At 33.0% G+C, this 21,434-nt stretch overlaps 3 protein-coding genes across 12 annotated transcripts in view; 2 read left to right on the top strand and 1 right to left on the bottom strand.

The window, feature by feature from the left end:
* Positions 1–2,280, bottom strand: part of LOC105211650 (GTPase-GDP dissociation stimulator vimar) — a 58,303-nt gene extending 56,023 nt beyond the window's left edge. The window contains exon 1 of one of the 2 annotated variants that reach the window (XM_054233614.1): positions 2,141–2,280. Coding sequence is in view for 1 of the 2 variants with exons in the window: in XM_054233613.1 (XP_054089588.1) it covers positions 2,145–2,160 (16 nt within the window). In the remaining variant the exon portion in view is untranslated. The remainder of the gene's footprint in view (positions 1–2,140) is intronic. The other variant, XM_054233613.1, reaches the window with a different exon arrangement.
* Positions 600–2,988, top strand: LOC128922583 (23 kDa integral membrane protein-like). The gene is made up of 5 exons (XM_054233624.1): positions 600–777; positions 1,899–2,090; positions 2,174–2,335; positions 2,411–2,614; positions 2,688–2,988. The coding sequence occupies exons 1-5, from the start codon at positions 718–720 to the stop codon at positions 2,757–2,759; spliced, it is 690 nt and encodes a 229-aa protein (XP_054089599.1). The 5' UTR covers positions 600–717; the 3' UTR covers positions 2,760–2,988.
* Positions 2,989–3,321: 333 nt separating this feature from the next.
* Positions 3,322–21,434, top strand: part of LOC105211642 (23 kDa integral membrane protein) — a 23,742-nt gene continuing 5,629 nt past the window's right edge. For all 9 annotated transcript variants that reach the window (XM_054233626.1, XM_011183172.3, XM_054233629.1 and 6 more), the window contains exons 1-4: positions 3,322–3,477; positions 5,037–5,149; positions 20,806–21,165; positions 21,233–21,427. In XM_054233626.1, coding sequence (XP_054089601.1) covers positions 5,090–5,149; positions 20,806–21,165; positions 21,233–21,427 — 615 coding nt within the window. In that variant the 5' untranslated portion in view covers positions 3,322–3,477; positions 5,037–5,089. The remainder of the gene's footprint in view (positions 3,478–5,036; positions 5,150–20,805; positions 21,166–21,232; positions 21,428–21,434) is intronic.

Raw genomic sequence — 21,434 nt, 5'->3', positions numbered from 1 at the left:
TTAGTTTTGCAGGGATTTTGCAGGTCCTTTTCGTGCTATCGAAGGCAGTTTTAAAGTCTTCACTCTCGGGTATTTTCCAAGGTTTGACGCATGGTGAATATCTGAGGTTTTCCAGGTCTAAAGCCGCACTGATATGGTCAATCAGTTCGTTGACGGTGGGCTTTAGTCTTTCAAGGAAAACGCTCAATGGGACCTTATATGCGATATTGAGGAGACTTATCACACGGTAATAGGCGCAAATTGTGGGGTCTTCTTTTTAAATACCTCAGATAAATATGGATGATTCAAAAATTCAGAGGGCCGAAAGAAATATCATCTATCTTTTCATAGAGAAACAGTGTAAAGAGTAGTCCTGGTTTCATTATGTAACCGACGCACTTCAAGAGCTCCTAAGTTCAAAACTAACAAGTACTGCAAAAAGTAACGAATTTCAGAATATCACTGAGCAGTTTATATGCCTCCAACTCTTGTTATCTCCCAAAACTATACTACACATTTGTGCACAACAATCGTGTCACTGGAAAAAGGTTTAATTGGCTTATAGAGATAAGGCGTTGTGGCCTGGAAAACCCGTGCACTATATAAAATATACATTTAGATATCGAACGACAGTAATACGTGTGAGGTCTGCTGGAAAACGTGCGTAGCAATATTCGCTTTACCGTTATAAACAAAGAACACAAAGAGGAAGGAAAAATAAGTTAATTACACAAAAACATGGATTGCGGTGGTGTTCTAGTGAAATATGTGCTTTTCATATTCAACATACTCTTCGTAGTAAGTACGAGTAAATAAAAAAACTAAAAATCAATTAAAATTGAGTAATGCACAGAGATAAGTGTAGTGGAAGTGGAATTTTTTCAGTTAATTTTAGCATGAAAATTCTTTGAAAAATGTCTAATTTTGAGCAATGATATCACAAGACACTGATAATAGCATTTTTATAACACACACACACACTTTAAAAGGGGTGTTACTGGATAGTCGCAATGCTAGTCATAGAAATCGCATTTTTGTTGTTCTTTTATATTGATATATTGAGTCACGGTGCGCTAATAAAGTTTGCATTAATACACAAATTAGTTGAAACTTATTTTATATGTTAATTTCAGTTTGAAGTAAGTGCGAACAAGATAAAAAGCAACAGATGATTAATATTTAAAGTGCTACACTTAGGTACAAATTTTCATGTCTCGCCCATGTGTCTTTGGCAAACAATATGAAAATTACCTCTTATCTAACTAAAATAAATCTGATTCGCTTTATCGATAGCAAAGCGTTTCTATCTTATCACAAATGCCGACAAATTTACACAAAAATTAATTGAATCCAAATTTTTTGGGCTTTGAGGCCTTTTTTGCTTTTTTGTTTACATAAAAAAGATTAAGTGTCCATGCGTTAAGTATAAGTAAATAAGTAAAAATGTTAATTGTTTTTTTTTTTCATGCTGCTGAAAACATAAATACATATATAAACGACACATATGTATATACAACTACGTGATAACATTATCAATAAGCTCATAAGAGCAGTGAAAATGTTGCCTTGAGCACCCTGTGTTTTTGCATATTTTCTTCTATCTATTAATAATAATGATAGCGCCTATTCTTTAAATATAAAATAATTGAGATATAATGCCTATGACGTCATGATTTTATAATATGTTACCCTACTGTTAACAGTCTCTGAATCACAGTTATTCTTTGGTAAATTAATTTTTCATTGAAAGAAATTGTTGTTAATTATGAAAATATAGTGTGTGGTTTCTTAATTCCTTCAGTCCAAACTTGATTAATTTGGCATATGCTCTGGTTAACGCTAACATATTTTACAAATTATCATTTCATAAACAACATCCTTTCCTATTTCTAATAATTAATCACATACACTTTCCACAGGTATGCGGTATACTGCTAATTATCTTTGGTTCCATATTAGTGTCACACATACAGCAAGTTGGTAGCGTGGCGCAAACGTTTGAAGCTAACAGTGTTCCAATCGCTATACTTATACTAGGATGTGTGATATTCATTATTTCGTTTTTGGGTTGCTGCGGTGCAATACGCGAGGACACATGTTGTACAATGACGGTAAGTCGAACAAATTCGTATAAAAATATAATCAAATTAATATTACTTACTTACACACGAATTCACACATCTTTATCTTGTAGTACTCCGTCTTTATGCTCGTCCTCCTGCTGGCACAGATTGCATTAGTGATACTTGTGTGGACACAGCGTGCAAAGTTCCTCACATATATGGATAAAGTTGTGGAAACAATTTGGAAGCAGCACACAACAGATCAAAAAGTAATGGACGCTTTACAATTGACGGTAAGTTTATCACAAATTATTTAATATTTAATAGCAGCACAATAAAAATTGTAATTAATATTTTCTTTCATTTAGTTTAATTGTTGTGGTTCAAGCGGTGCAGAGGATTACTATAAGAATTTGCAAACAATACCCAATTCTTGTTGTGGTGCCAACGCCATATCTTGTTCCATGTTAGAAGCTATGACGAAACCTGGTTGCAAACAAGCATTCAATTCATTTTGGGATAAAAGCATAAATATTGTACGTTATGCTGGACTCGGCGTTGCAGCTGTTGAAGTGAGTAATTTTTATACATTTTTCACTATTAGTTGATTTACTTAAACCGCACATTTCAATTGTATATTTTTAGTTAGTGGCATTTATTTTCGCCTGCTGCTTAGCGAATCAAGTGCGCAACAATATAAGGAGAGCAAACTACTAATTTCAATGTGGAGTGTATCTGAAGTGATGCGTACGTTAGCCGATTGCAGCTTTCTTGCACCGATAAAATTACAAATATTTTACATTTAAGATAACAACTATTTAACTTATTTAAACACTTTACGAAATTGGTTTATGTCAAGCAATTCTACTTTAATAGTTATAATTTTGAAAACGATGAAATAAAACTTAACAAATTGTGAGGAAGCGGAACTCGCGCTGAAAACTTATAGCGTTGAATGCGTTTGACTTTTTATTTAGATTCCACAATCGAAAAGTTACGGGCAGCACTCTTAGAAAAACAATATCAATATAAAATAGTTGCCAGTTGTGAAAGATGAATGATAGTTAACTTAATAATTACATTCACGTTTTATTAATAAAGTTATTTTTTTCTTTTTATAAATAAATAAATAATTAATGTATTTAGATTTATTTTGCAAATTCCCCAACAATTGTTTAATTTTACAAAGTACAAGAGTATGCAACCCTTGATTAAGCAGTGCTTACCATCACACAATACGAGACTTGGCAGTACTCGCACATTTGCTTGCCTCCATCGCTTTGTAGACATATTGAGGGGCATCACATTGTCATTCAAATTTTGAAAGTGGTTCGTATTGGTTCAATTTATTGCTGGTGCGTGCGTAGTTTCGTTTGCTATCATTTAAATAATTTAACAAAGTGAACGGAAAGGACAATAATAATTGTGTTAAAAGGTATATTTTTATAAAATTTAAGTAGTGCAAAAAGTTTGTTAAAAGCTAATATCCATTTTTATTTAAACCTGTTAAAAGTAGAAGTTAATGACAGTGTATGGTGGCTGTAACATTTTTATAATGCGAGAAAAGGTTAAAGATGTTGGGGCAATTGGGGGAAAATACTGCGCAGGATGCTGTATTCCCCCGCCCAAATGTATTGTGAAACTGCGACGCAATTGTACTATAAATATAAATATATAACACCAGTTGAGATTTGTAATATTTGCTTTAAATAAAGTTTTTTTTTTTAATTATTGTAGGGTATTGAAATATAAGCAGGTTCGTGAATAATAGTGTTTCTTTATATTATCTTAAAAGATAAGTACAAAGAAATATAATGCAATGTGTCAGCAGCTGGATGTGCGAAATCACGTAGGTACTTTCTAAATGAGACAAAGGACTAAGTCAAAACAAAAAATGCATACACGCGCATTTATTAACAAACAAGTGTCAATGAACGCATGAGAAGATTTAGTGCATCCATGTGAAATGTAATGTAAATGAGAGATACCACAAGGCCACAATGATTGAAGAAGGGAAAAATATCAAGAGCTGTGCTAAAAAATATATGTGCGAGTTTGTAAGCAAGTAAAAACTCGGTGGTACATAGCTAATGAGCGCATTAAGTGCTGTCAAGTGACCCATGATTACTTGAAGGTCCAATTAAGTAATATCAAAACTAAATCAATAATAAAATTCCTGTAAAATGCAATATTAAAATAATATAATCCACGAAGTAATTTGTTGATAAATATTTACCATTTCGAATAGGAAAGCTATGTGCGTATACAAGTGTACAAACTAATACGTATATTTAAGTGCTGCATCAGCAAGTTATACCGGTTTTGCGAACGTGTATAAAGCGTGAAGTTACAACATACACATATGTACAAACGAATTTAATGTGCTTTTCTAGTTGGTAGAGTGTGTTTTGCAATATGCATGTGTAATTTATGATGTAATTGAAACCGCTGTAAAAGAAAACATTTTCCTAAAAATATTTTAAAAAAATTGTGTAGGAGAATTTTGCTCTGTGTTTCATATACTATGTATATATACATATATACTATGATGAATCATCAATTCATTGCATCTCATTTATTGTTGTCGTTTGTGTACTTTCTTTCATTTACAATAGCCGATAAAACTAATTTAAATAATTTAAAATAAATCTTGTTTTGTTTGGTAGATTTCCGTGTCAGAATAAATATGTTTTCAATTACAATTTAAATGTCTCTAATAATCATAAAAAAAAATTTTACTGAGTTGAAATTTCTTTAAATCATCATAGATTTTAAATTAAATGCCAATCTTTAATATATACACATTATGTGAAATATATGGAAGGTCTTTTGAATTATTGTTAAATACTTCCGTATGTGGGCACGTAGATTGTAATTAGGATTTAAGGATTTAAGGATTAAATACTTTAAACAATGTGGCTTTAAACAATCTTAAAATCACAACTCGAATATGTTTTCTAAAATTAATTAAATTAATAATGTTCTCTCTTACAGATTGAGTTTTATTCGTTTGTTGCCGCGAAAGATATAACGACAAAGTTACCACAATGGATTGTGGCACATCAACAGCTAAATATGTGCTGTTTGCATTCAACACTGTAGTTGTGGTAAGTACCAATGAAAATGCAAACAATTAAATTAATCTATAAGCATATTCATTTATACATACATAATATCTATATTTGTTATGTCTATTTGTGCAGAAATAAACAATTTGAAAAAGTATACATTTCAAAATGTGCAAGTGTGCAAAAAATATGTTAAATCGCAGCAGTTTATAATTTTACCAGTCTGATTTTATTGGTTTGTAATTTTTTAGTGGTTTCATATTTCTTATAAGAATAATACAATTTTTAATTATTGTACAGAATTGAAAAATGCTTCAACACATTTTCTCTAGGGCCGCTGTATCATGTGAAAACTTAAAATTATAAAATACTGAATTGACTTCCATGTTCTTGATTATATAATTAAATAGCTTTTTGTGTTAATATTTAGGTGAAAGATATGAATGTTGTTTATAATGCATTGAATAGGCATCAGATTAAAATTGATTTGTTTACCTCATCATATATTAAGTTGTTGTCTGCAATGTTTTATTTTTGTATCTTTAACGTTCCAATTCAGCTGTGCTCCTTATCATATTGATATAAATGTTTTCAAATTAAACGAATTGTGACAATCAACATTAGTATATTTACTGCCACTGTCACTGATTATTAAAATAATTTATATATAAAAGATTCTTATAATATTTTTAAGTGATGGAAAGACGCTGTCATATATTTTCTTAACGATTGCTTTTTGATGTGGCACAACACCCTGTATTATTGCGTTTGGTAAAAGCTGGATTTGAAGTAAGCCGGGCAAAAATATTTCTTTTACATACTTATGCATATATAAATTATAAAGTCGCAGCTGATAACTTGCTTTAAGGCCAACTTTATATACTGTGCTCTAGTACGCTTACTGCTTTGCCAACCGTTTTTCGGTTTGTTTTCAATTTATTCAGTTTCTACCTACATGCGTTATGTACATTTGTTAAAACAAACCGGCTGAGATTTGAATGACTGACATATACTTATGTACATGTGTATAATTATATATGTTTGAAGGAATATCACAAAGTTAATGATAGTTGAGCTTCGCTAATGTGTTTTTTTTACTATTGGTTTATGCAGTATAGTCGGTTGTGCGTAAGGAAGTCTTAAAAGTGTAGGAACATGTTGTGAAGTTTGTCAGATTTTTAGGAAATACCGAAATACATATTTTTTCTGTGGTGATGAGATCATCATCAGCACAGCAGCTTGAAGTCGGAAATTGAATACACCTAATACATGAAAACCTATAACAAACATGTAAACAATTGTGTTCATAAAATATGAAATTGTGATAATATTGTGCGCAAATAATGCGAAGCAATGCTGGAGCCAGTCAAATGAAATAAGTATGTATGTATGTATATATTATAGTAAATAGGCAAACTATCGCTAATCACTTTAATTTTCTAAAATTCTAAGAATTTTTTAATAATTTATTCTATGATCACCATAAGTTTGTTCAATAGTATTTGCGTTTTTGAGACGTGCTTTTGAAATAACCATGTTCAAATTGCTGCACCCGTTTCCAGATTAAACAATTTGTTTTGGCTATGTTTGCCTATTTTGACTGCGTTTATTGTAATAATTATTATTCATTAAAGCACTGAATTTCATTTATGCAAATGTGCCATGATTTCTTTTTTTTCGAAGATTGCTATTGGTAACATTTATTTATATATTTATTAATTATAACAATTTTACTTAGTTTTATATTGAATAAGTGCATATAGATTTCATAATTCCGTGCACGTTGTGTGGTTTATCAATACAAATTCAATTAGCATGCTAACATTTGTCAGCAATTCTATTTGCCAGCAGCCTTATTTTAGCAAATGATTTTTCAAATTGACAGGGAAATGATTCATTGCGATTGTAAAATTCGGTATTTGTTTAATGAATATATTTGCAGCATGTTATATAAAAAGTTTCTAAGGAAAATGTCTGCGGTTATATTTGATTAGAAGTGAGTGAGTGCATTATATTTAATATTTATATAGCTTTATATACAGTGGAACTTCCCTAACTCGAGTTATAGAATTTTCATTTGTATGAAATTCGAATTCTAAACGCTATTGCCAATTCAAAAGTTCGAGTTATGGAAGTTCCACTGTATATCAAAACAATAAAATAATATTATTTAACACATTGAGTGCCAAGGGGTTTTGACGAAAATCTTCCCCGGGTGCCAAGCACATTTTTTGCTATTAACTGGTGTAAAAGTAGAAAATATTCAGTTCTGCGCCAATCCCGGATGATTTTGTGGTTTATTTTGGATTTTATAACGGTTTTTTTTTCGTACGTTTCCTTATGACATGGCACTGCACGACGGAATTGCAAAAATCGATGTCGCGATTTTTTCCCAATTCATTTCCCCAAAAGAAGTTATGGTTGCTCCTATAAATAAAGGCGAAGTAGTGGCTAGAGAAGATCCCTATGGTATAGTTGTTCTAAAGTTGAAAGATAAACGCGACGTCAGAATGCTATCCACGAAACATGCCTCGAAAATGGTATCCATAACAGATGGAGCACATAATCCTGCAGAGCCTTCAACTAGTCAAGGAGCGAGACGTAAAAGACGAGCAACAGAAAAGCTCGATCTTTCCGACCAAATGGCTTTATGCGCAAATACCCTTCGCAAAGGGTTAAAATGGTACCGAAAGCTGGGAATTGAACTTTAACTTGGACTTTCCGTGGTAAATGCCTATACTGTGTATAAAGCAGCTACGAATAGAAACATTAATATACGAACAATCCGTGAACGTGTTGCTAAGGGCCTATTAGATCTCACATCCCCGCAGCCTGTATCGCAATCAAAACATATTATCAGAAAAAGAGTAGATGAAAATAATAAAACCATCCGACGTGCTTATGTTTTATGCTACGCTGAAGCAAAAAGAAAATTTAGTCGAAAGGAAGCAAGAAAGAATATCAAAAGGACCAATGCCCCAACACTCCCCAATTGTGCATTGATTGCTTTCCAAAATATACATATCTAAAAAAATTAATGTAAAAAATCAATGTAATTGCAGTTATCATATTCTAATTTTAATTTTTCAATATATTTTTTATACTTTTTTCCGAAATATCGAATGAATTCCAATAAATTTTCAAAATTAAAAAAGAACCTCCGAGTTTTTATCATAAAAACTCTATGAAACTTGACCAAACCAAAATTTAAGGGCAAACATTAGGCTACTAGATTTAAAAAACCCTGTAGCGTCAACCAAAAACACATGACAATACCTAAGGCCAGACAATGCCTGTCACACGAAAACGTGTAGCCATGGCACTCAATGTGTTAATGTTTTAAAAGCACAATAAATATAAAAAATAAAAATAAGCGCGCATGTACTAAGTACATATATCATATAATAATATTATTATTGGCTTATCTACTTCTTTGTAATTTTTTCAATGTAAAAGAGTATGCGATAATCGCTTAAATATATTTTTATACACTTTTATGTAAGAATGTGAGAATTGCAGATCAGCATAATAATAATAATAAAAACTGTTTACATCAAAACAGGATGTAAAGCGGCGTTCAGATAATTACAAACGATTTTTGTTGTTGTTTAAATAATCTCTATAAAAAATGTGTTTAAAAAAATTAAGTAATTCAACGAAATTCAATGATTTTAATAAATATTCCAATTTTTTATTCATAGTTAAGGTAAACAGTCTTAAAGCCGGTTCAATTTTGATGTTATAAAAATAACTCGGTACACGAATGCTTGGATACAAGAGATTCAGACGATTATAATGCTTAAGTAAGAAAACGAGAAAAAATACAACAAAAATGTTTAGGGGGGGGGGGTTGTAAGGTTTGACAACTTTTTTTTTCTTCATTATTTTTTTCCTGAACCATCAACATCTCAAGAATATTGTGTTAAAATTTTAGGTCATTCGGAGAAAAACTAACGAAGTTACAGCAGGTTGAATAACGGTACCTCCAGCTACGTGCGCTGAGTGTACAAAACTTTGAATCGATTTTCCCAAATATGTCATTTTTAAAGTCGGTGACCAGCCTACAGAAAAAACTACTGCATCGATCGTTTTGAAATTTTGAACAAATATTCTACATATATATAGCTCTCGAATGACAAGTTTTTCCAAAAGTTTTAATTACTAACAATTTTACAATAACAAATAGGTCGATTTTTTCGTCTAAAATCGTCATTTTGGCTTGAAAATGGTACCAAAAATTGAAAAATTTAAAGATTAAAAAAAAACTCGACGTCAATTGAAAGATAAACTAATAAACTAAAGAAAACATTTTGATTTTTTGGTTTCGGATGATCCAGTGTTGCTGTAGGCTGGTCACCGCACAAACACTTTTTTTCGAGGTGCCTGCAGAGATCGACGATAAATCCGTTATTCCTCGCTATTTTTCGATAAAAATTTTTTTTAAGGATCCTTCAAATGTTGTACTTTCATATAATAATAAGTAAAATAAACCAACAGCAATCATTTTTTCTAAAAAAATTCATGAAAAAGGGTCTTTTTTCGACGAAACAAACCTTACCTTACTAAACAACCAAAATAAAATATTTTTAATACAAAAATACAAATTAAACAACTTAAAAAATGCTAACTCAACTCAAAAGTGGAATGAGAGAGAACGTTAACAAAAAGTGAGAAAATGAACATTTAAAGTACAAAATAAATATATTATTGCAAAAAAAAAAATAAATAAAACAGCAGATAAGCAAAAACAATGTATATACATATGTATGTATATTAAATAAAAGGTAAAAGAAGAGCAACAGATTTTACCTACAAAAGTGTCTGACTCAACGCTTTTTGCCAATTGCCGAAATTAAATATTCACACGCAGTATGCATGTAGCTATATGTGTATAAAATGTATGTACATGTATATACTAAATTGTAAATCGTATTTACTTGAAACGAATGGCTTACTCGCGCAATAAATGGAGGAAGTTAATAGACTTATAAATATAAGCACACAACTCGCTGAGGGTATCATATCGCCAGCTACCCTAGCTACACACATACTATGTATTGAAATTTATCGTATAAACTATATAGGAACACATTGCGGGCGGTACTAAAGTACTTAAATATGAGATAAAAATTCTATGTTTAAATATGTTTACATGTGTATGTATCTTATAAATAATAATTGCATATGAATGCCACTAATAGCAGTGCACAAGTTACTTCTGTGTGCAATATATGTTTATGTATATGTATACCTAAGTATACTCGTACTTATGACGCACTCAAAACTAACAATGCAATCAATTTAACAATTATTCTCATTTACAACGCTACTTCCATTTCAAACCTTCATACATATATCATATACATATGTATTGTATCTACGAATACGCGGTCATTACGTAGTGTTCGGAGAATAAACAATTGCCAGTTTGACTAATCTATATTTCCCGTAAACCACGCAGGAAAAATCCTACTTAGAAGCCGGTAATTTACTATATGGTACAAACGAGATGTGTTCAGAAAATAACGGGAATTTTTTTTCCAAAAGTCCATTTTAAATTTTTTTTTCCAAAACTAAAAAAGAACCCTAAAGGGCAAAGGCTATCCCAAAAATCGAGTTTGAGAAGTGTTTCGATGATTTGAAGAGGCGCCGGCATAAGTGCTTAATATCGAATGTGGACTATCGTGAAGGTGACAAAGTTAATGTAGACGAACAAATAAATATTAAAAGAAAAGTAGAAACGATAATTACAGTTATTTTTTTAACACACCTCGTTTATAGCGTAAATATTCTGCAATCAGTGCCCATGAACTGGTCATCTCTCTTCTACCCTTCTACAATATCAAAAGCAATAATTTATTTGTTTATTTTTTCATTCTCTGCTCTTCATCACCGCTCTTCATCTCCATCTGCACCAGGCAATCGCGGCTTACAATTGTTCATTGTTGTTTTTATTCCTCATATTCATTTGTATATTTGTTTTACCTATATTTATTCACAGTAATATTGGAATGTAGAAATAATTGCGTGATCTGCAGTAAATACATACATAGGCTTTTATGTAAACACACACATCTGTACATATATATGAACTTTTTACATATCTACATATTAATTGTGTAAGTTAATTATACATACATACATATGGATTTGATAATTGGTCTTAATTTTTGCTTTTCATTTCGAAAGCTTGTAGCTACTGGCTAGTATTAGTAGATGAGATGAGTTGGTTTTAAAAATAAATATAAATGAATCAGAAAAGGTATTTTTAACTCTAATGGAAGTTAATGGGTTTTACTACTTGTTTTTTACTTTTTAAATTATTACTGATTACTTGGTTACCGGTTAATTGCGCAAATAATTAAGAACCACGAAATTATCTTTACACAACAAGTTTTTAAATACCATTTTTTTTTTTTAATTTTGTGCGGAGAAGAAGACAATCTACTGTCTGAACATGTTTCTTACGTAAATACAAAACTTTATTCGATTTTGCTTGGACACCAAGTAACCGGGTTCAAGGGTTACTGAAGATTATAATACCTACATAAAGAGCGAGAAAAAAATATTTGTTTTGTTCGGCTGATTCAAATAAGCGAGTAATTCAATTAATCAAGAGATTTATACCGTTATATTTGTTGTTAGATCAAAGTTTTGATTTCTAGGAATACACCGAACTGACCCAAATTACTACATACAATATATTGCTGTAACAAGGCATTGGTTTGGTTTTAAGCACGTCTTATCTTGAATGTGGTTTTATCCGATAAACTGCGGTTGTTCCTTCAAATAGTAATGCGCTAATTTATACTACTTATACTCAATTCCAGCAGTTCTATATACATACATATACGCTATAAATTAAATGATAAAGCTTAAGCTTGCAATGAATAAGCTCGGTATCGTAATTTCTAACGCATGTGCTACGATTTTTTATGTTTTAAATGTGGTTTTCATATAAAAAATGTACTCAAACAATGAATCACACTGCCTTTAATTTGTTTTATTGAATTGCGTATAAAAACTTGTATATATTTTTCCATTTTAAATTAAAATAAATAAAAATTAATATTATTTTTTGCTTAACACAATAAGCAATTGTGGCTTATTGTATTACGCAATACAGTAAGAATGATTTAATTTAATTAAAATCGTGAGAACCAACAAACTGCAAGTAAATATATGTAGGTACGTAAATACAGTTTGGGACTATGTACTCATCCCTCTTAAATATAGATTTAACATAAATACCTATGTATGTACAGATGTACATGAAGAGCGGCTGCTGTGTATCCAACAAATTGTTCCACATAAAATTTGGGGCAAAACAGCTGCCGTTGTGTTTCATTGCACCTCAACAGAAGTAAGTTTGAGCGTGAGCACTTCTCGATCGATTTTTGTTTACTTTGTAATTCACATTATGAAGCAAGAACTATAAAATCAAAGCAAATTTAATCAAAATGCTTATCAATTTATTAGACAAATTCTATAATTGGACTGCGATTTAAACCGCGAACTATTGGATATTTTCTCATGAGTTCTTTTGAACAAAACATAAAAAAAGTTGGATGAAATTCATGTATTCTCTGACAGTACATTGGAGCCTAGGATTACCGATGTTCTTTCCCAGGAATCAGCGCTTAGATCTTTACTACCAAAGCATCCCAGTAGTCATCTCGAAGAGCAGCTTCTTCTTATACGTTTTCAATAGGTTTGTATTGTCTCTTTAAAATCACGCGGAGTTCGAAAGAAGTTTCACAAAATGACTAAAGCACACTCATGTTCCAAAATTCATATGTACTTACATTAATCGTTCGTGATTTGTTGCTGCTATACACAAAATTGGAGCGAGGACTGCCTTTCATATGCATACTCTATAAAGCAAGGGTAGCAAACTTACTCATATATATTATATATAGTATATAGATACATATAAATTAATCACCTTAGTCCAAAGTAGAATGCTGAGTAATCAAAACCAGATTGGAACGTGACGGAAACTTGAAGATAATCCCTTATACGAAACTTCGAACCAGCATTGTTCGAATTCGTATTTTTTTTATAATTATTTACTGGCTTTCGAGTATATATTAAATATAAAGGGTGTTTCTTTTTGAGAGGCATATAACTTCAAATAGAACACAGAAAATTAATGAATGGTCCACCGCATTTGCTTTGACTATCAGCGGTCCAAGGTGAACTATTTTATTGAGCATTAACTCGCCAATAAGGGCCGAAAATTGTTTTCTCACTTATCAGGTGGAACTGGTTGATGAACATATAAGTTGTTTTCTGCCTGATAAAGGATATTGATATGGAAAGCCCTTTTATACCTCACCATAGCGCTCTCTATTGCCGTTAACTTGTCTTACATATGGACCTGGACTGTTTTCTGTATGCAAGGGTGTCTGAGGTTCTCTTTTATAAGGAATTTTGAAGAAAATCTAAAAAACACCCTATATTCGAATACCTATAAAGGCTATGTATAATGCAGTCTTAATAAATCAATCTGGCAACACTGTTCACCAGAATAATAAACACATAAAACGCTTGACTGCCGACATGAGCAACAATGACTGCCGCAGCATCAGCAATAAAAAAGTATATATGTATGTTCCTACAATAGCCAAGGAACATAAACACCATAATTCAAAAGTAATGTGTCGACGATGTAGTTTTGCGTTTCAACTGACGATCACACAGCGAGAATTGCCAAAAAAACAGGGGTTAGAAGCGACAAAAATATCAGACAACCAAAAGGCTGCAGACAGACTTAACTGCCTGGAACTCCGCGTGTTCTTCGTTGGCTTCAATTAACATGTTTTTAGCATTCAGTTCCTGTCCTTTCCGTATGCATTGCTACAGATGCAGTGACGTCATTCGCTTGAGCACTCGAACCATTTTTCCCTGCTATTCTTTCGAAGCTCGCTAAATATTCGCATAAAAAAGGAATTATGCGATAACAAAAATGTAAATAACGCAAAAAAGTGGATAAGGGAGATACGTGAAAATACGCTTGGTGTGAGCCTCACCATAGCAATGTGGAATGCCAAAGCGAAGCTAACGGCTGGTCAATGTTTTCAAACCCAGTCGGCTGATGCCAGACTTTGGCGCCAAAAATGCTGACGACAAGCGAAGATTTGGCAAAAACATCATGTGGATTGGCGGATTTAGAAATATATATGTATGTACTTATATAAATATTTACAAACATACTAAGGTATAGCAAACCGAAACGTCGTTGGTGGCAAAGGAAGGCGTCACTTCCCATCGACATATAAATATGGATGTTTCTGTTGTTGTTATTGTTATTTTCGTATTTGTATTTTGCTGCTTTTGTCGCCATTGTTTCAATTACAATTAAGCATAATTTGTAAACATTCTGAGCATGCGACAAATGACTCCCAAAGCACGCTCGAGGAACCGTACAAAGCAGTAGTGGCTGGCATAGTCGAATTTCTATCCAATGTTGTCATCATTTCTCCCTCCTCTTCCTCCCAAAGGACAAAATGAATGCATAGTTGCGCAAAATAATAGTAATTTATTACATCAAAGAATGTGTGTTTGTGTGTATTCTCTACACCACGCAATGAAGGAAACCTTGTATGATCTCATAGGAGAGCCCTGAAGGAATACAAGTTCAAAGTAGGAAAGCAAATTTGGCGACGCCTTATGTTGCGCATTGTGTAACTAATCACATTTGCATCACAAAAAACATTATTGAGTCAACGAAACTTTTTAAGGCTTCCAAAGCTCAAAACGATTAAGTAAATTTGAAGAAGCAGAACAAGTGTTTTGTTGAAAGAACATAATGACTTTCTTCTAAGAAAAATAAGATGCTGAGTTATATTTAGTTGAAAGTCGGAAGAGTTTTAAGAAAATTTATTTTCATACTGTCCGAGATATTGGTTTCTTGGGTACTTTGTTACATGGAAGATTACAGTTCTTTGTGTCTGAAGTGCGAACTATGCCTTATATGAAAAAAAAAACGAATCAAGTCAGCAAAAGCTGTGAGCTACGAGCATGAGTTCGTTGCCAGCCAGTCAGCCAGTGTGATAAAAGTGGCAAGAAATCTGCCTCAAGGCAGATGCACCAGTATGTTGACACCAAAAATGTGATAGCCAACGAGAGTGCTAGTGCTGGCGGCAGCATAGAAATAACAGCAAACAAGCATAATAACACTAGATGGTGCAACAAACTATCGTTCTCCCCCGGCCCCCCTTAAAGTAGGTCACTACTGAACTGATGAAGCAAACACAACACATTGGCATGTCTGTCTGTCCGATATGCGCTAAAGCGGCAACATCCTTCCTTTTTGAGTGGTGTTGTTGCATACAAAATAACAGTTGCTTTGTTGTTTTGGCAGCTTGTGGCTTCAAAAAAAAAAAAAATAAACAGAAAAAAGTGAAAATGAAACAAAATATATAGAGCGAGCATCCTTTTGCCATCTTATATGTACTCGCATATGCAATTTCAGCTTGGACGTCTACTTTCAGCAACTACTGTCAGTAAAAGTGTGTGTTATTGGCTTGCGGCACGAGATGAAACGCCGAGTGACAGTTGCATCACGTCATCAACTCTTTACACAAAAACAACCACAACAATAACAACAACAGCAAGCAAAAAGAAAGTGAAAGTGTTCAGTGATGCGATCCTTATAGAATGATTCAAATTTTCCATGCGTCGATGAATCATACAACAATGGAGCTATTTTTGTTGTTTTTTTGTATGTAATGTATTCTAGTATGTCTGTATGTAGTGTTTAAGCTGCCAGTCAGTCAACAGCCAACGCATATCTCTGGTCGATTGTGCACAGGATGCTGACGCTTGACGTTGTTGTGGTGGCGCAGAAGATAATTTGATATGAGGAAATTGCGTCTGCAAATGTGCGTCTATTTTATATATGCACACAGTGATTGTGATTCATAATTATTATAGGCATACGGGATGTGTTCAAAAAATAACGGGAATTTATTTTGAAATTTCCAATAATCCAAAAGTTCAATTGTCAAAATTTTATTCGCAATTTTCGTTTGTTAACAGCTACTTCGGTCTCCATATTCGCCAAACAGTAAAGATTTTCTTAAAAAAAAAGCTAAACTGACTTTTGTTGTTTATTTTGATTGACATTTTGTTACAAAATGGCTGCCAATCTTCAGAATTACCTTTCTTCAAGTTGAAAAAAATTTGTTGAGTAGTGGGGTCCTCAAGTGTAATTTAAGCAAACAAAAAACAATATTTGTTTTAATTTTTTCATTAAGTCAACACATTTCGTTTGACTGCTAAATTTCACACATCGTTTTGTAAATTTTGCAATGAAATATTGTGCTTAATTTCATAGCTTCAGCAAGGTGAGAGTTAAAGGTGTGACTACTCAAATAAACCTTTAACGATTTTTTTAATGTTTTTATTTGTATAATTTCATTTTTATTTTGTTATATTTTAGTTGGAAATAATTATTGCGGTTTTTAATATGCATCAACTTACCCATCAGATTACCACACCTGTCCCCCACTGGTGTTGTAACCAGCTTCGAGTTCACCACGTCAAGCGTCAACTCAACTATCTTTTTAACTAACCACGTACATATGTGTGTGTGTGCAACAATTAAGAGACGCCTATTAACATTTGTTTAATTAATCTCAAAGCGTTCATTTACACTTCTGCAAAGCGTTGGCGAATGAATTAAACACACACTTGTCAAGTTGGCGTTACACAAACAAGCATGTATATGTAATAATATATGTACATATGTATGTATATATAAAATCAAATATATATGGGCACATGTGAACGCCGATGAAAGATAGATGCTTAGACTGTATAGGAGCTGTCTGTTGACGTTGGGGCTTGTGGAGCGGTCACAGCAAATTGTGTTTATGTGTGTGTGATATTTTCGTAAACTTACAAATGTAGATGAAGCTTTAAATATGTAAATTTATTTTTACATATGTACATATGTACCTATTTACATTACATATTAACACCAGCATTTGTTGCGCCAGTTACGCTTTACACGCATATTTACCTACAAAACTACACGCTAACTTTTAATTGTGAGAAATGAGCGTTACTTGCTGTAATTAAATAAAAAAATGTTTGTGTTGGAAGAGAACAACAACAAAATGTGTGTGTATTATATGTTGTCATCATGGCGCTATGTCATTGGATTTTAAACACATTCCATAGTGGCAATAAACGCGGTCGCAAACGCACTGGGGACGTGGAATGGCGCAAATGTCGCATATTTGGAGCCATGGAGGGTAGTTACATGCATACAAACACGATTTTTTTTAATATTTTCATGCAAGCATATGTACATGATCTATTCAAAAAATAACGGGAATTGTAAGATTTTTATTTTCACGGTCTTGACTCCGTGAGTTTTTCCCATTTCCAAGAAAAGAAAACTTCAAAGGACCGCCGTTTTACAAACATACGATGAATGGCTGAAAGAGCTAAAGTCAGTACCAAAAATCGGGGACTTGATTTTTTTCAAAATACAAAACACAAATTTTCGTTAGTATCAGTGATAGTACTTTCCATTTCTATTCAAATTATTATTATTGTTTTTGTAAGAACACCATTTGGATACCCAGTTTCCACGCTAATCCAGTTCTGAGAAGATACCACGTATTTCAAGTGTTCTTTAGTTGAAAAAATTTTGATACTCGCTACTCCAGAGATCCATTAACGAGAGGTATTCATTAATCTTCGATTACGGTACTTACTAGTTGTGCACATCAACTAGTTACAGCATGCAGTTCGTGAGTTTTTATGAGACATTCAGAGCCAGCAAGCAATCAAAGGTGTAAAAAGTGTATGTGTTTATGACTGAGTTTTCCCAAGGTCTTATCATTTAATTGTTGTTTTTTTTTCTTCTACTGGTGTTCGCTCTACAAATTAACATACTCGTAGTTTATTACACCCGGTGGTCGGCGGTGGTGCAGTAGTTTTGGTCGTCGGTTTACTTCATTTATTGTTTATTGTTGTTTTCTGCGTTTGCCTCATTTAAATTTCAACATTCTCGAATTCGTTATTACTCACTGGTGGCACTTTTCTATGCGCCGACCTCATTACTCTCGACTATTTGGGAGTTGGAGGGAGGGTAGGCGTGTTGTTCTAGTAAGCGAAATTATAACACTTTGCATTTTTTATGTGGTCCGTTGCGACGCGCCGACCACGTCTCCGTTTGCGGCGGGTATGAGTAATCATAGAGCGTGTAGTAAGTACATGAAAAGCTTGTAGCTTGTTGCTTCACAAACCATGGTGACTACCAGTCAATCTGCCTGATCGGTGGCAAGCAACGTGTAAGTGTAGTACGCACTCAATTAAGTCTCAAATGCGTTGTTTCTTTATCATTTTAGAATTATTCTTTAATGTTGTTGTATTTTCAGATATATGTATGTTTGTATGTGCCTATCTTTCGTGTTTTTGCAACACTTATTATGCTGCCATATTAAGCCCTCATAATGCTTTTGGCTTTGCATGCTCAAAGTTCATTAGCACTAAGCACACACTAGTTGTTGTTGTGTGTTTGTGAAAGCATACACTTATAAAGTAATGAAAAAAGCTGAAAAAGCAACATAACCTAAAAAAAAAATTATAACTTCAAAAAATTACAACCAGCTGTGCACAATCGTTATGCTATAATTCTGTTTAACTTCTTCTTACTTATCGCTTTTTACCACCCAAGCGCCTACGGTTCGCTACAAATGGCACTACACAGTTGTCTTTTCGTTCACATACCAGCAGACGTCAACTGAGAAGTTCAAGTGAAGTCAATAAGGTCTTCTTGCGCTTGGTCTTTCACTTGAAGTCTCTTGAAGTGTAGCAAGACTCCCATCTCGCAATTAATTTTCGCCATTTCTCTTAGTTCTCGTTTATTACTACTTCTTTATTTCCAACTTTTCTTTGGGTTTTTTTTCAACTAAAGCATGTATATTGAATTAGTCATGCCTTTTATTAACTGTTACGTTATTCACTTATCGGTTTCTTTAAACTTCACTTATGAGTTACATGATCACTTTGCTTTGTTGTAATTTTCCACTGTTTCAAATGTGTAAAAATGTATATTGTTCAAGCACGTTTTCGTTAAATATTATCAATATGACTTTATTAAATTTCAAAGAGCCTTCGTTAGTAACTATCTCAAATTGTGACTCAAATGTTGTAGTTCGAAGTTTCACCTGTTTCAGGTTTCCTTCAAGCTGGTTACTTCTTCAGATTCGAACTTTGAAATCGAAATTCTAAATCACAGTGAGTTCTATGAAATGATTTGGTCCATCAATTGTCTCCCAGCTGTATGAGCTTGTTTCATTTGTATTGGATGGACCTACCTTTTTTTCAATAAATAGAGAGACTTTCAAGTTTGAAACTGTCTTTAAACGTTTCACAGTCTTTACGAGAAACTTTGAAATGAAAATTTTCGACCTTTTATACGCTTCCAATTGTATCAATAAAGCAGATTTTCTGAATACAACGACTATTCCGCCACCTGTCGGTCACAACGATTTCGGTTGTATTTTTTTGCCTAAATTATCAGAGCTCATGAAATTATTGATGTGCATGTATTACATATAAATCGATTAAAGTTATCGATTTCCTCGTATTTGCTTTAATTTTGCAACAAAAATTCACTTCTGACTTAACATAAGTCTTTTGTTTGCACTTTGTTAAGGCAAATATTTATTTTATAACTCATTGTGGGTCAAGTGTTGTCTGTCTTATTTGCACGCACGAAAAACAAACACACAAACACGATTGCAGTTGCGTGTGTATGTTTGTGGATTGTTTACTTCTTCCCACCCAAAATGTTTACAATATGCGTCAATATGTGGGATTTTTATTTGCATTTACTTGAAGAAACTATTCGTGTTTCACATGTATATAGCCACATATTCCCACATATAGTACATATATATATGTACAACTACATACATGTGTATTTTTATTTGCACGCTGATGTAAGGGTCACATTTTGCAAATTAGCGATCACAGGTGTTTTATGCCCGACATATTGTCGCCGTGCATGTTGATTCATACGTGAGTGTATACCCATCCATATATACGCCGACTATCCAAAACGGTGATTCCCATAAAAAGTTCAATGAAATACTTGTAAGTAATCAAGTGCAATTTTCCTATTATTTATTTAATAATTTTGCATTCATATCACATTTATCCGCGGCCTTTTCGTGCTTGCTATTTTGTCGATCACATTGGAGGTAGAGTACATTGCTTATTTTACATATTCTCTTTTTGTGATTTTATATTAGTTACTTTGTTATATACTTTACACTCACTAAAAAAAAGTAGTCTTGTCGAAACGAGTTTTGCGCGGTGTTGCCACCAATTTGCAACTTTTAATTGATGAGGTAAATAAATTATAGCACTATAAATTTAAAGCTAAAAAGTGCAGTTTAAAATATATTTTTTTAAGAGTTGCCACTTTTTCAAAAAATTATAAAAGTAAAAAAATAAAAATTAAATTTACCGTTTAACATTAACTAACAACATTTAAGAAAATTTATAGTTGAAAATATGTTAAGTGTTGCCAATTGTTTATAAATTACATACTACAATTTTATTAAGGATATTAATGTCAAAAAAAATTATTCATATACTCTTCTTCTTAAATACATACATATACATATTTCAATACTACAAATGACATATTATCACTTTATTTACAGATTATCGGCCTTTTGGGCATCGTCTTCGGCGCATTGATACTCAACAGCATCGGTGTGGTCGAGGTGAATGGCCAAGTCGGTTTCCCGGTACAGGCAATTTTGCCAATTCTGCTCATAACACTCGGTTCAGTTGTGGTCTTCATTGCATTCTTGGGCTGTTGTGGCGCCATACGCGAATCGGTCTGCATGACTATGTGCTATGCCGTTTTCCTGTTGGTCTTGCTCATCATACAGCTAGCCATTGTTGTGCTACTATGGGCTAATAAGGAAAAATTCAATGCTGCCATGGGCGAGGTCATAGATAAAGCTTGGGATGAGCGTAGAAGAGAACCGGCCGTCTTCGAAGCTATACAACAATCAGTATGTTTATTATATTTTTTAAAAATAATTTTTTTTTAACTAATTTATCATATTAACTTTCGTTTAGTTGAAATGTTGCGGCAAGAGTGGCATCACCGATTATGTATTATCCGTAGAAGCGCCACCCGCAAGCTGCTGTGAGCACAACGATTGCCTGAACCCATTAAACATTTATGGCGGTTGCCGTAGCAAATTCCAAGAATTCATGTCCTTCAGCACTGACACCGCCAAATACGTTGGTTTGGGCTTGATTGTTGTAGAGGTGTGTA

This window comes from Zeugodacus cucurbitae, chromosome 6 (genome assembly GCF_028554725.1).
Source record: "Zeugodacus cucurbitae isolate PBARC_wt_2022May chromosome 6, idZeuCucr1.2, whole genome shotgun sequence".
Lineage (NCBI taxonomy): Eukaryota > Metazoa > Arthropoda > Insecta > Diptera > Tephritidae > Zeugodacus > Zeugodacus cucurbitae.
Note: the sequence above shows the minus strand (reverse complement) of the source record. Positions and strands in the feature narration are given on the sequence as shown.